At 40.3% G+C, this 15,941-nt stretch overlaps 1 protein-coding gene across 1 annotated transcript in view; it reads right to left on the minus strand.

Moving 5' to 3' along the window:
• Positions 1–11,741: 11,741 nt before the first annotated feature.
• Positions 11,742–15,941, minus strand: part of ccdc174.S (coiled-coil domain containing 174 S homeolog) — a gene marked incomplete at its 5' end in the record, with an annotated part of 28,508 nt that continues 24,308 nt past the window's right edge. The window contains 1 exon segment of the mRNA NM_001091700.1: positions 11,742–12,146. Coding sequence (NP_001085169.2) covers positions 11,863–12,146 — 284 coding nt within the window. The 3' untranslated portion in view covers positions 11,742–11,862.

The raw sequence follows: 15,941 nt of genomic DNA on the forward strand, positions 1-15,941 counted from the left end.
GCACTGGCCCAGGGTTTTTCCAGTGAGCATCACGGGGCAAACTTTTGGCACCCCCAAGTATAAAATGACTTTCCTTCTCCTTTAAAGTGTCCTGAAACATGTCTTGAACATAACATGTCTTAAATGGGTGGTTCACCTTTAAATAAACTTTTAGTATGTTATAGAATGGCTAATTCGAAGCAACTTTTCAATTAGTAGTCATTATTTATTTTTAATGGTTATTTTCTTTCTTCTTCTGACCCTTTCCAGCTTTCAAATGGGGGTTACTGACCCCGTCTAAAAACAAATGCTCTGTAAGGCTACACATTTATTATTACTGCTACTTTTTATGACTTCATCTTTCTAACCAGGCCGTCTTCTATTCATATTCCAACTTTTATTCAAATCAATAAATTTTTGCTAGGGTAATTTGTAGTGATGCACCGAAACCAGGATTCTGTTTGGGATTCGGCATTGTGCCTGGCCATACTGAATCCAAATCCGAATTTGCATATGGAAATTAGGGGCGGGAACAAAAACACATGACTTTTCATCACAAAACAACGAAGCAAAAACTTTTTTCCACTTTTTCCTTTCCCGACCCATATTTGCATATGCAAATTGTGATTCGGTTCGGTATTCGCCCGAATCTTTTACGAAGTATTCGGGAATTCAGCCGAATCCCAAATAGTGGATTTGGTGTATCCCTAGTAATTTGGACCCTAGCAACCAGATTGCTGAAACTGCAAACTGGAGAGCTGCTGAATAAACCAGCGTGATATTCTGAAACAATTTGCAATTGGTTTTCATTTTTATTTATCAAGTTATTTCGCTTTTTATTCAGCGGCTCATTTGCAATCAATCTCTACTACTCTAATTAAACTTTACTTCTCCTTTGAGAATATGCACCTCTGTCCATGCAAATGTGTAACCTATAGGAGTGTAGTGGGGGTACCCTATGCAACTACAGGCCAGGGAGAAAGCAGGGAAGGCAATGCTGGGACGGCTACAGGTTGTCCATCCCTGTATAATTCAGCAAATTTAGTGTGATGCTCTGAGAGCCATAAATCCCTTTATTTTCTGCATAACCTTCTCAGCAAGTCAGAAAGTCTAGAGATGAATGTTGTTCTAAGGAGCTGATAAAGCAGGAGGGGGGTTTACAGCAGTGACAAAGGGTGTCAGGCGATGGAAATGTGCCCAATTATCACCCTGGGGATGCCACATCTGCAGCTTCGTTAGTGATCAAGGGTCCTCTCACTGTAATAAAGAATGTTAATTGGGGGTTTGATCCTTTTGCTAAAAGTGCACTTGTACTATAAATATTTGTAAATGACTGATGAGAAGTAAGAGGAAAACAGGCAAGGGATCTGTGTCTCATAATACTTAGCAAATGGCTCAGAGTATGGCTACAGAATGAAGGGGATACTTTTATACTTGCAAAGTAGTAGCACCCACAAGGGTTGGATGGGGTCCCTAACTTAAAGGGATTCCGTCATGATTTTTATGATGTAATTTTTATTATCTGACTAGTCCCTGGATCAATTTGTACTATGACCTATCTCCCATTTCCTTGTATTCCCTCACTTGTTAAAAAGCCATCCAACCCCTTCTTAAAGCTATCTAATGTATCAGCCTGTACCACTGATTCAGGGAGAGAATTCCACATCTTCACAGCTCTCACTGTAACAAACCACTTCTGAATATTTAGGCGGAACCTCTTTTCTTCTAATCGGAATGGGTGACCTTGTGTCAGCTGGAAAGACCTACTGGTAAGAGATTATTATATGATCCCCTTATATATTTATACATACCGTATATACTCGCGTATAAGCCGAGATTTTCAGCACCCAAAATGTGCTTGAAAATCCCACCTCGGCTTATACGCGGGTCAGCTGCCTTACCGGTGAATTTGTAGGCCCGCAACCCATCCATGGGACCCCGATCCTAAGGAGCCAACGGGGAACATCCCCCTCCCAGCCAGAAACACGCCGCGAAGAAAAGAGCAACAGCGCAAGGAGTGTGTGTCACGCTGCCGGTGGTGCGCACGCTGATGTCATCAGCTCAGCGACGTGACAACTCCGGGCCGTGACAACTCCGGGCCGCCCCCCCGCAAAAAATCTTGGAGGGGCCCGGCGCCGGCTGCAGGAAGCAGTATCCCCGGCTCTCCCCTTCTGCCTGCCAGCATCTCCGGGCTACCCCTACCCCAGCGATCGATTAAACTTTGAAGGGGCCCAGCAGCAGAGAGCAGCTTCCCCTCCCACCCACTAACAACTCTGGGCAGCCCAGCCCCACCGGTGTAAAATCTTTGAAGGCGATCAGCGCCTACTACAGGGAGCAGCTTCCTGACTCTCCCCTCCCATTGGAGCAAATTTACCGGTAAGGCAGCTGTCTTCTTAATATATCTATTTCATCTACCAGAGGTTTTTTTTTATCATTGTACTATGAATTAATGTTTTAAGCATCATGGCTTGATTTTTAACATTAAACCGACTGTTTGATATTTCTGAGACTTTTCTGAGTTGTGTCTAGGCTTATACTCGAGTCAATATGTTTTTCTGGTTTTCATAGGTAAAATTAGGTACCTCGGCTTATACTCGGGTCGGCTTATACACGAGTATATACGGTAATTATCATATCTCCCCTTAAGCACCTCTTCTCCAGCATGAACATCCCCAATTTGGCCAGTCTTTCCTCATAGCTAAGATTTTTCATACCTTTTACCAGCTTAGTTGCCCTTCTCTGTACCCTCTCTAATACAATAATGTCCTGTTTGAGTGATGGAGACCAAAACTGTACGGCATATTCTAGATGGGGCCTTACCAGTGCTCTATACAGTGGAAGAATGACCCCCTCCTCCCGTGACTCTATGCCCCTTTTAATACAGCTCAAGACCTTATTTGCCCTTGATGCTGCTGACTGGCATTGCTTGCTACAGCCAAGTTTATCATCTACAAGCACTCCAAGGTCCTTTTCCATAATGGATTTGCCTAGTGCAGTCCCATTAAGGGTATAAGTGGCTTGGATATTTTTACATCCCAGGTGCATGACTTTACATTTATCAACATTGAATCTCATTTGCCACTTAGCTGCCCAGATTAACAGTTTGTCAAGATCCTGTTGTATGGATGTGATCCTGGATGGAATTAATTGGCTGGATAGTTTTGTGTCATCTGCAAACACTGATACATTACTTACAATAACCTCCCCTAAGCCATTAATGAACAAGTTAAATACAAGTGGACCCAATACTAAGCCATGAGGGACCCCACTAAGAACCTTACTTCAAGAAGAGAATGTCCCATTAACAACCACCCTCTGTACCCGATCCTGTAGCCATTTTCCTATACATGTGCAAGCGACTTCATTAAGCCCAACAGACCTTAGTTTAGAAAGCAGTCGTTTGTGGGGCATGGTATCAAACACTTTGGCAAAATCCAAATAGATCACATCTACTGCCCCCCCCCCACTGTCCAGAATCTTACTTACCGCATCATAAAAAGCAATCAAATTTGTCTGAAATAACCTATCCTTCATAAAGCCATGCTGATTGTTGCTCATAATGCCATTGACTGGGACAACATTTTGAATGTGATCCCTTAACAAGCCTTCAAATAATTTGCCCACCACAGATGTCAAACTTACTGGCCTATAATTGCCAGGCTGAGATCGTAATCCCTTTTTAAATATTGGAATAACATCATCTTTTCTCCAATCCATAGGCACTATACCAGGTGAAAGTGAATCTGAGAAAATCAGAAATAGGGGCTGGTCTAAAACTGAACTAAGCTCTCTTAGAACCCGGGGGTATATGCCATCAGGCCCTGGAGCCTTGTTTACATTAATTTTTATTAAAGCTTTATGAATCATATCCTGAGTCAGCCACTGACTAGATTGAGCTGAGCCATTAGTGCAGCTATAAAGTGAGCCTGGGCACTCAGACTCCTCTATTGTATACACTGAGTAAAGAGTGACTGAAGTTTATCCCATGTCTGGAGCAGCTAGAAAACTCACAATATGTCTATTAAATATAAAAAAATCTGTTTGCTCTTTTAAGATACTGATTTCAGTGCAGAATTCTGCTGGAGCAGCACTAATAACTGATGTGTTTTGAAAAAAAACATTTTTTCCCATGACAGTATCCCTTTAAGCTACAGGCATTATCCACCCCAAAACTACTTTTGCATAATGAAAGAAACCCTATTTTAAACAACTTTTCGATTCACAATAGATTTATTCAACTCTTTCTGTCCTCTGGTTCCAACTACTGAAACAATGCTGCAGAGGATTATTCTCCTCCAGGTCTGACTTCTGCTACATTGTCTCAGGACTTTCTACCTTCTGCAGTAGTACAGTCATTATAGGCAATCATTTCCTCAGTTATCTCATGTGTTCATGTGAGGTATCAGACCACGGCAGGGGCATGCATGAGAAAACTCTTGAGTGTTAGAGCCCTCATTAACATACCTGAATAATGAACTTGTGGCCTCAAATGGTGCTTTAAATGGGTGGTTCACCTTTAGGTTAACTTTTAGTATGTTATAGAATGGCCAATTCTAAGCAGCCTTTCATTTGATCATCATTATTTCATTTTTATAGTTTTATTCTAATTATTTGGCTTCTTCTTCTGACTCTTTCTGGATTTCAAATGGGGGTCACTAACCCCATTTAAAACAAATGCCCTGTAAAGCTTCAAATTTCTATGTTTTACTACTCACCTTTCTATTCAGGCCTCTCCTATTCATATTCCAATCTCTTATTCAAATCAGTGCATGGTTACTAGTAGTGATGCACCGAATTCTCTATTTTGGATTCAGCCAAACCCCCGAATCTGTTGCGAAAGAATACCAATCCGAATTTGCATATGCATATTAGGGGTGGGAAGGGTAAAACATTTTTTACTTCCTTGTTTTGTGACAAAAGACAAAAACGTGATTTCCCTCCCTGCCCCTAATTTGCATATGCAAATAGAATTTGGATTCGGTTCGGCCAGGCAGAAGGATTTGGCCAAATCCTGCTGAAAAAGACCGAATCCTAAACCGAATTATGGATTCGGCGCATCCCTAGTAACTAGGATAATTTGCAGAAATTGTAAATTGAAAAGCTACTAAAGAAGAGCTACTTTTACTAAAAAGCTATATAACTAAAAAACTAGCACAAATAATACAAATTAATACAGAATTGTCTCAGGATAAAGTTAACTCATGGGTGAATAACCCAAGCAAAAAGCAAAGGGAAAGAAGCAAAGAGGGATGAACAAAAATAGCAACAGCTAAATGAATTGCGAGTAACTCCATCGCCCAGCAAACTGCGCTCATATAGAATTTGTAATACAGAATGTATTTGTGTGGGGAAGGCTCACAGACGCAGTGAATATACATCTCTCAAGTGAAAAGGTCAATGTAGCCCCTGGGAGGCTGTTAACGTTCTGCCCTGTAAGGCAAAAAAAGGGGGTTGTTCATATCTGGGAATTCAATTTAAAGTCAGAAAACTGCTAAACATTAGGGATGTAGCGAACGGCGGAAAAAATGTTCGCGAACATATTCGCGAACTTGCGTCAAAAATGCGAACGGTTCGCGAACGTCGCGAACCCCATAGACTTCAATGGGAAGGCGAATTTTAAAAGCTAGAATAGACATTTCTGGCCAGAAAAATGATTTTAAAGTTGTTTAAAGGGTGCAACGACCTGGACAGTGGCATGCCAGAGGGGGATCAAGGGCAAAAATGTATCTGAAAAATACATTGTTGACACAGCGCTGCGTTTTGTGCTGTAAAGGGCAGAAATCACACTACGTCACTCAGGTGATGTTTCTGGACACGGAATGTGAAAAAGCTCACACAGCTAGGTGGCACTTGGTTAAAGACTGGGCAAACAATGCCTGCAAGGGCAACGTATACAGTAGTGGGTACGTAATATATTATTGCTGCTGTAAAAACATCACTCAGGTGATGTTTACGGACACGGAATTATTATTGTTATTTAGACAGAATGTGAAAAAGCTCACACAGCTAGGTGGCACTTGCATACCTCCCAACTGTCCCTCTTTTGACCACTCAACCCCCTGTCCCTCTTTTGTACTGGAAAGTCCCTCTTTTCTCTGAACTGAACAGCCAGAAAAAAAACAGTTTCTAACTTAATTAGCTTTTGGCAGAGAGCTCAGAACAGCTAACAGGTGCAAATAAGATACTTTGTAACAATTTTGACTCTGGTTGGTGCTGGTAGTGGTGAACTACTAGGAGGAGCAGCACACCAGTCCCACTCCCCAACACAGCTAGACTAATAGCACTGGGCTCTTATAGTAGCAAAGTAAAAAAACAAAAAATAAAATAAAAGCAGTCCTTACAAGGACTATAGGGTTATTACAGCAGTCAGCAGATGAGATCAGAAGCAGTGCCCACAGCAGCTACATACAGAGCACTGCAGTAGAAGGTAGATTACTAGTCAGCAAAGCTAACTAACCTAAACTCACTGTCCCTCAAATCCCTGCAGAGTTCTGTCCCTACAATACAGAGCAGTATCAAGTAGATTACTAGCCAGCAAAGTTACTATCAACTGTCCCTCAAATCACTAAACAGCTCTCTCCCTACACTAGCTCTTCCAAGCACACACAGGCAGAATGAAAAAACGCTGCAGGGCTTCAGTTTATATATGGAAGGGGAGTGGTCCAGGGGGTGTGCGGGTGGTCCAGGAGGGAGAGCTTCCTGATTGGCTGCCATGTATCTGCTGGTCTGGGGTGAGAGGGCAAAAATAAGCGCAAGCTAAGGCGCACCCAAATTGGCGAACGTCGCGCGACGTTCGCGAACATTCGGCGGACGCGAACGGTCGATGTTCGCGCGAATTAGTTCGCGGGCAAACAGTCCGCGACATCCCTACTAAACATTCAGTACATAGTATGCAGTATTCAGTCTTCCAGAACATGGATATACTGTATATATATATATATATATATATATATTTATATATATAATGCTAATGACCATGACCAAATGTCACTGGCACAGGGGGAGACTGCCAACATTCCAGCCCCACGCATTTTCCTACACTGATTGGTGGCTAAACACTAGAACACTAGAATTTCTCCATCATTGACTTGTATGGTAATGGCCTATAATCCCTGTTTTACCACTGCAGATCTTACTGAAAAAAGACATCTTTCAGTGTTCAAATAATTTTAAGATAAAGTATATAGAATTGATAAAGGTCACCTAGTCCTTAAAGGGCATGTAAAGGCAAAAAAATAAAATCTCATTTTTACGTTCTTTAATGAAAAAGAAACCTATCTCCAATGCACTTTATTTAAAAAATATGTACCGTTTTTATAAGAGACCTGACTGTATGCAGTGAAATTCTCCCTTAATTTACTGCTTTGGATAGGAATTGTCAGACAGGTCCCTAACTGCTGAGCAGGGAAACAATCATACTTATGAACAGCAGGGGGAGCCCCGTCTTACTTCCCAGCCATGCAGAACTCAAGCAGCTTTGTTTGTTTCCCTGTAGAGCAGTCGGCGACTGTGTAGAAAGTTGTATTGGATTTTATTTTTGCCTTTACATCCCTTTTACTGTTTTCAATTCCAGATACAGGGACAAAGATCATGGAGCCAGATTTAAACAGATTTACTGGGATTCTCTTTGGAGGATTATTTTGCTGCAGCCACTGGTTCTGCAGAGTTGGAGAAAGTTTGTATTAAACAATACAAAAACTATAAAATCCACATAAGATTACATGACAACACAGGACCCAGTGCAGTCTGTATATTGTGATTATTAATCAGTCTTGCTGTATCGGCTTCTGGCAGATATTATTTGACTTGTGCTGTTTTGATAATTTATGACAATCCCTAAGCAGCCCAGACCACACTGAGCATGTGCACAGTCTTGGTCTTGCAAAGATGTTTAACAAAGTTACAAGATGGTGACCCCCTGTGGCCAACTTTGAAAGCATAAATATTTTGTTTCATTCGGCTTGTGGTGCAGTAAGTTCATGTTTATGTTTCGTATACAAAATACATAATTTCTAGCCTTATTCTATTTTAGACTTTACTTCCCCTTTAAAGGGGTGTATCACCTTTAAGCTAACTTTTAGTATGTAATATACTGGCTATAGACTTAGTAACTTTTCAATCCATCTTCTTTCCATCTTTCAAATGGGGCTCACTGACCCCATATAAAGTCAAATGCTCTGCAATGCTACACATTTATTGCCATTGTGACTTCTTGCTCATCCTTCTCTTTAGACCCTCTCCTATTCGTATGTCTCTTATTGAAAGCAATGCATGGCTGCTAGGGTAATTGTGACCCTAGCAACCAGATTGCGGAAACTGAAAACCGGAGAGCTGCTGAATTAAAAGCTTAATAACTCAAAAACTACAAATACTGAAAAAAAATGAAAACCAAATTATCTCAGAATATCACTCTCTACATCATAATAAAAGTTAATTTAAAGGTGAAAAAAAAAACACTTTAAATTTTTTGTGAGCTGCCAGTGCAACTGCTTCTGGGAGAGAATTCCAGAATTTGACGGACTGAGCACTAGTTATTCTTGGGAACAGACAGAAACATGCTAACCGCTATACCTAGGTGTAGATTTGAGACTATACTAGATGTGCAAAGCTTGGGGAATGTACAGTATTTAGCCCCACAGCCCTGTTCTTCAGACTTGCATCCAGGTACAAACAGTTACTCCTATCATTCCAGACATCTATAGTTATGTCAAAACTGCAGTTTGGCATGGGTGACCTCAAAAGTGGACTTGAACCTAGAAACACCTTTATGCTGGCCCACCAGTAATTGCCCATAACCTTTATGGTGTGACCAGTAAGCAAGACTTTATGATGCAGAATGATGATTGACAGCTTAGCACAGGGGTCCCCAACCTTTTTTACTCGTGAGCCACATTTAAATGTAAAAAAGAGTTGGGGAGCAACACAAGCATTATAAAGTCCATGGGGATGTCAAATAAGGGCTGTTATTGGATGTTTGGTAGCCCCTATATGGACTGGTAGCCTACAGGATGCTTTGTTTGGCAGTACACCTGGTTTTAATGCAACCAAAACTTGTCTCCAAGCCTGGAATTCAAAAACAAGCAGCTGCTTTGAGGCCACTGGGAGCAACATCCAAGGGGTTGGTGAGCAACATGTTGCTCGCGAGCTACTGGTTGGGGACCACTGGCTTAGCATCTCCAACAGGCGCTTTAGCATCCCACCTGGGTTCAATGGAAACAGTACAATCAAGGGCCTCATTGGGCAGAAGATACTGGCTTGGCCCATTAGTAACCCTACTATTTTTGAATCAAGGCCAAATTTTTACATGGGCTTATTGCTAATAGAGAGTTCTGGTTCAGCACTTGGTGGGCATGAGACACCCTTGGTGAAAGCTTGAAGCTATTGGGTTTGTTAATAAGACTTGGCACAAAACAGTCTCTCTGTGCCTGCATCATTAGTGATGGGCGTATCTGTCCCATTTCGATTCGCCGAAAAATTCGCAAAACCGCGAAAAAATTCACGAAGCGGCAAAAAATGCATTGAAGTCAATGGGCATCAAAATAATTTTGACGCACGATAATTTTGTCACGAGCGACAATTTTTATACATGCAACTATTTTGTCCAAATGCATGAACAATTTTTATGTGTGCACCAATTTTGACGTGCAACAGATTTTTTGACGCTTTGGATTTTAACACTGGTCCAAAACAGCATTGAATACGTAGGGGCTCAGGGATACAGTTCTTTTTTTCCAGTCACTAATGATTTGAATGTTTTGTACTATAATGCCATCTACAGGCCACAGAGCAGTATTTTTTTTAGGATCAAGTAACTGGTGCCAATCATCTATAAAGTTGGAACTTGTTCTGAAGCTCTGTAGAAAAACAGAAGGGTGCATACTTAAAGGGATCCTGTCATCGGAAAACATGTTTTTTTCAAAACACATCAGTTAATAGTGCTGCTCCAGCAGAATTCTGCACTGAAATCCATTTCTCAAAAGAGCAAACAGATTTTTTTATATTCAATTTTGAAATCTGACATGGGGCTAGACATTTTGTCAATTTCCCAGGTGCCCCTGGTCATGTGACATGTGAATGTTAAAGTTGTTACATTCTCATATGTCTTATTCACATTAGATGATCATGTTATGATCAAAGAGGGGGTTGAAGGGTTAACATGCCTACGTGCCGACCCTTGTAGGCGTCTGTGCTTGTTTTTCTGTACGACCCTGTACTGTCTCTTCTTAGACATCCTTGCATAAGTATCATCATGTACTAAAAACAATATTATCAGCTTGCCTCAGACAAAATATCTTAGCTAACGCCAATGCACATATTTGTCTCTCTTCTCCATCCTGAATGCTATACCTATTACAGACATATACTATGCTAATAACTATGCTGATACGTCACTATATTGGGACGTCTTTACTTATAACCTATATAAGCCTATGTTTGACCTTCAATAAACAGAACTTGTTATTCTGATCCACTCGTTGGTGTTTCTTTGTGCAAGTTCCCTGGATCCAGAATGCTAGGCATTGTTGGTCAGACGAAATCCAAAGGTTCCAGTAGCAGTCGGTTCGTTGTCCCCTTCACCGACCTCTATGGCACCCACTTTTTTCTCTTTTTACACTGACCTGTTGCCAATTGGTGAGATACAACTTTTCCATTCTTTTAGTGCCCCTGTCCCAAATTTTGTAAAGTACACGGCTGCCATTAAATTTGAAATGACATTTTTCAGAAGACAAAACATTAGTGCACAGAAAACAAAACATTTCTCAGATTCGTCTTTGTAATATTTGCAGTTACAGAGAGAATCTCAGTTAGCTGCATATCATCCCTTTTGCTTTTTATTTACATTACATACAGTATCCCAGCTTTTTTGGAAACAGGGTTGCATATGGGGCATTTATGTTGTTATGGAACCCATACCGTTATATAGACATGTTTCTATAACCGATACCAACATGTTATACCAGCATGTAAAAAGGAGGACCATGTTATACTATTTTTTTATATCACCAGCACCCATCCTGACCCTCCCCCCTAATTATTTGTTTCCTTACATCTGGTAATTCCTAATTATAGCAACCAGGAAGGTGCTATTTTGTGGGCACTGTTATTTAAGGAATTATTTAGTATAAAAATAAAAACTAGGTAAATAGGCTAATAAAAAATAAAAATGTTTCTCATATAGTTACATATGTAATGTATAAAGGCTGGAGTGACTGGATGTCCAACAGAACAGAACACTACTTCCTGCTTTGCAGCTCTCTTGGTTTCCACGGATTGGTTACCAGGCAGTAACCAACCAGTGACTTGAGGGGGGGGTCACATGGGTCATAACTGTTGCTTTTGAATCTGAGCTGGATGCTGAGAATCAATTGCAGAGCTGAAAAGCAGGCGTTAGTGTTCTGTTCTGTTAGACATCCAGTCACTCCAGCCTTTATACATTACATTTTTGTCTAACTGTATTAGAAACAATAATTTGCACAGCCTATCTATATTTTTACACTGAACTGTTTTAAGGCAAGCCTTGCATCATCTCAAGATCTTGTTTGTGCACCAGAATAGTGGACCCGATATCCATGCATTGGCTACACAATTAGATGGTGAGGAGGGAGGGGGGAATGTGGGGACATCTCCTAAGTGCTGAATGGAAAGTGACAGTAATTGTCTGAAGGCGATATATATGATTGACAGCTGAGATATTTAAATGAGCTTACAACAGCTATGAATGCATCAACAACAAAAAAAAATAAATAAATCGAGATTTCATATTTAACTTGAAAAGGACTTTTATTATACAGCTTTTTATGTCTGGGTGACAGGTCCACTTTAAATATGATATAATGAAACTACAGGTTATACAGGCAGCAGTCTCAACCTGTCTCCATGGCATCAGGACACGTTCCTATAGTAAGAGATCATATCCTCTAAACTCTTCTCTTCCGGCTCGGGGTCTTTGCCAAGGCTGGCCTGAGGCTGCTGACGCTCAGTGAATGAATTCTGCTTAAAGCCAAAGTTCAATTTTCCACTCGATGAACCAGGCTGGTTCCGAGGCTGTGACTGGGGCCCTGATGATTTCTTACGCTTTGAAGAATAGAATGATGGTGGTGCAAAGTCAGGGTCTCTCTCATCTCTAGGATCTGTCCGTGGTTTAGACCAGTGTCCGAATGTGAACTCTAAAAAATTAAAAAATATTTAATTAACAGCCAAACCACCCTATTCAATTTTACAGCCCAAATAAAAAACTGCACTTGCAACAATAGGGGGCATCAAGTCACATGCTTTTCAATCTGGAGTGATTAAAGGGGACCTGTCACCCTAAGAAATAATTTCAAATTCTTCTTAGTTGAGCAAAATAAACTTTAATTACACTATTTATTATTTACATTTTGTTTCCTTCTGTTTTGGAATTATACAATCACAGCAAGCAGGCAGCTGCCATTTTGTAGAGAGGGTTATTAAGGGAAATTGTGTATCACCCCAAAATCTTGTGTATGAACCACAATGGGGGACCTAATGTCCATGTGCAGTGTTCTACACAATTATAGAGCCTGAGGAGGGAAGGGGGAATGTGAGGAGAGCAATGACATCTAGGAAGTGCTGAATGGATAGTGAAAGTAATTGTCTGCCCCTCCTCTATACCACGGGCATAGAAGCGGGGCAGGTCATATTTGATTGACAGTTTAGATATTTAAACACCTTTATAACAGGTATGCATGTTTTAATGAAAAAAAATTTTGGGGTTCCATATTTAATTTGGAAAGGACTTTCATTATGCAGTTTTTATGTGTAGGTGACATGTCCACTTTAAGTGCAAACTGAGGTGACAGCACAGTGGTAGCTTGAAACTGTCAGACAACAGTCTCACTCACAGGGCAACTGTCAGACAGCGGTGCAAACAACTCACCTGGGCAACCATTTGAAGCTCCGTATTCAGAGCCCAGCGTTTGTGTAGAATCAACTGATCAAAACAGGTGAAATATAACACGGGAGCCAATAAACAATTACAAGAAGAACGTGGGTGATGCACATCTTGAAAAAATATCCCAGTGTGGATTTGAAGGTGCAAGAGGAGCTCATAAAGGTAACTGGGCCCTTGATTGGGCACCAAAAGTGGCACTATTTCCTTAAAATGAGTCCTCGGTACAGGCTATGAGAAATCCCACTGAGAGTAGTATTTATGGAGCAGTTCATTCAATCTCATCATATTATAGGGCTACTAGGCCATTCTCCCTTCTGCCATATTGAAAGGATGGGATAAAGTTGCTTTGGTAAAGCTAAAAGTGCAAGCTAAGCCAGAAATACCTCCATAAAGGAAAATAAAAGATTCCAATCTTAATATTTCCATTAGACAGATCCATAAGGGCAAGAATAGTAAAAATGTACTGTGGCTCTTTAAGTGGTACAGGAATGCTGCCTCTGGAAAGCAATATAACTAGGGATGGGCAAATTTTTTCGCCTTGGTTTGCTGAAAAAAATGACACCCATAGACTTGTATGGCGTTGTGCGTCAAAATAAAAAGACGCGCGACAACTTTTTCTGACGCCCATAGACTTTAATGGGCGTCTGCGACATTTTGGTGTAACAAAATGGGTCAAATTCGCCCATCCCTAAATATAACAGCTAAATGGCACAACAAAATAAGACCGCGTGATTTTCAGCCTCTATTTGCTCTTTTATAACCCACTGATACAAATGGTAGTCAATGGTTACTGAGACAATCTGCAACTTATTCTTTTAGATACATGAATTCTTTCATGTTTGGTTCTACATCTCTCCAGTTTGGATTTTAAGCTGGCTGCTAGGGTCTATAAAAAATAGAATTTAGATTCATCTGCTTTCTGGCTGCACTGCAATATTAATTATAAGGCAGGGCAAGAATATATATCTTGAACCACAAGATGGCAGTGTTTTGTCAGCTATGTCCACAATTAACACATTGCCGTTACTAGGTGATATATAACCTACATAGAAGTAAACATTTCTTGCACTTCCTTGCTTAGTTATAGCTCTCTGATTGAGCAAGAGATACTCCGCTCCTGCAGGTTACACAAGGATGATATCAGCAGTGTACAAGTAAAAACGACTAATACCATGAAAGTTAAAGGGATACTGTCATGGGAAAAAATGTTTTTTTCAAAATTAATCCGTTAATAGTGCTGCTCCAGTAGAATTCTGCACTGAAATCCATTTCTCAAAAAAGCAAACAGAATTTTTTATATTCAATTTGGAAATCTGACATGGGGCTAGACATATTGTCAATTTCCCAGCTGCCCCAAGTCATGTGACTTGTGCTCTGATAAACTTCAATCACTCTTTACTGCTGTACTGCAAGTTGAAGTGATATCACCCCTCCCTTTTCCCCCCCAGTAGCCAAACAAAAGAACAATGGGAAGGTAACCAGATAACAGCTCCCTAACACAAGATAACAGCTGCCTGGTAGATCTAAGAACAACACTCAATAGTAAAAACCCATGTCCCACTGAGACACATTCAGTTACATTGAGAAGGAAAAACAGCAGCCTGCCAGAAAGCATTTCTCTCTTAAAGTGCAGGCACAAGTCACATGACCAGGGGCAGCTGGGAAATTGACAATATGTCTAGCCCCATGTCAGATTTCAAAATTGAATATAAAAAAATCTGTTTGCTCTTTTGAGAAATGGATTTCAGTGCAGAATTCTGCTGGAGCAGCACTATTAACTGATTCATTTTGAAAAATTGTTTTTTTTCCCATGACAGTATCCCTTTAAAGAAAAAAAGTACATTGTAAAAGAATCCAAAACAGAGATTATACAGTACATTGGTTATATGGGCTCTGTAAATCTACGGAGTGTGGAACTTTGTGTATCTACTTTGCATTTGCATCACTGTGAATTGCGATAGACTGTGTTTGGGCTACACTCTTCTGGATTTTGTCTTTTTGCTTCTATATTTGGCATGAAACTCAATGCCCTGACTATCCTGTGTAAGCAGTGTGAATGTGTAGGTATAGCTGGAAAGAAACCATTTATAATACACAAAAGACATGAATATCTTGTAAATTATATACTAGTGATGTCATCAGTTATAAATGGTGAGTAGTGATGTCATTTCTGTCACATGACTCACTATAAATCGTGTATTATAATAAATAAAGTACCCCTTGTTGGAAAATATAAGGATATTCGAAGTAACCTCGGAGTTCCATGACCTGTATAAAAGCACGAGGACGTGGTCATGGAACTCCTTGGTGACTATAATATCCTTATAATACACAAAAGCCATGAATATCCTGTAAATTATATCCTTATAAACGGTGAGTAGTGATGTCATCAGTTATAAACGGTGAGTAGTGATGTCATTTCTGTCACATGACTCACTAAAATTTGTGTATTATAATAAATAAAGTACCCCCAGTTGTAAAATATGAGGATATTAGAAGTTACCTCGGAGTTCCATGACCCGTATAAAAACACTCGGCCTTCGGCCTCGTGTTTTTATATGGTCATGAAACTCCTCGGTAACTAATAATATCCTTATATTTTACAAGAGGGGGTACTTTATTCACTATATATTTTACAATAAGGGGAATTTTATTCACTATATGAATCGCAGGGTTCTCCTTCTTGAATGCAGAAACTATAACCCAGTGGTGTATATGCCTGTTGAGCTAATGTAACAAATATCTGAATGGTTTTCTGAATTTTATTAATGGCATTAATGTTGGTATGCAGAAAGTAGGGATGCACCGGTTCGTGAAAGATTCGGCCGAATACCGAACCAAATCCAAATTTGCATACGCAAATTAGGGGTGGGGAGGGGAAAACATTTTTTACTTCCTTGTTTTGTGACAAAAAGTCACACAATTTCCCTCCCTGCCCCTAATTTTCATATGCAAATTAGGATTCGGTTCGGCTGGGCAGAAGGATTCAGCCAAATCCTGCTGAAAAAGGCCGAATCCCTGAACCGAATCCTAGATTTGGTGCATTCCT

Source organism: Xenopus laevis, chromosome 4S (assembly GCF_017654675.1).
Source record: "Xenopus laevis strain J_2021 chromosome 4S, Xenopus_laevis_v10.1, whole genome shotgun sequence".
Lineage (NCBI taxonomy): Eukaryota > Metazoa > Chordata > Amphibia > Anura > Pipidae > Xenopus > Xenopus laevis.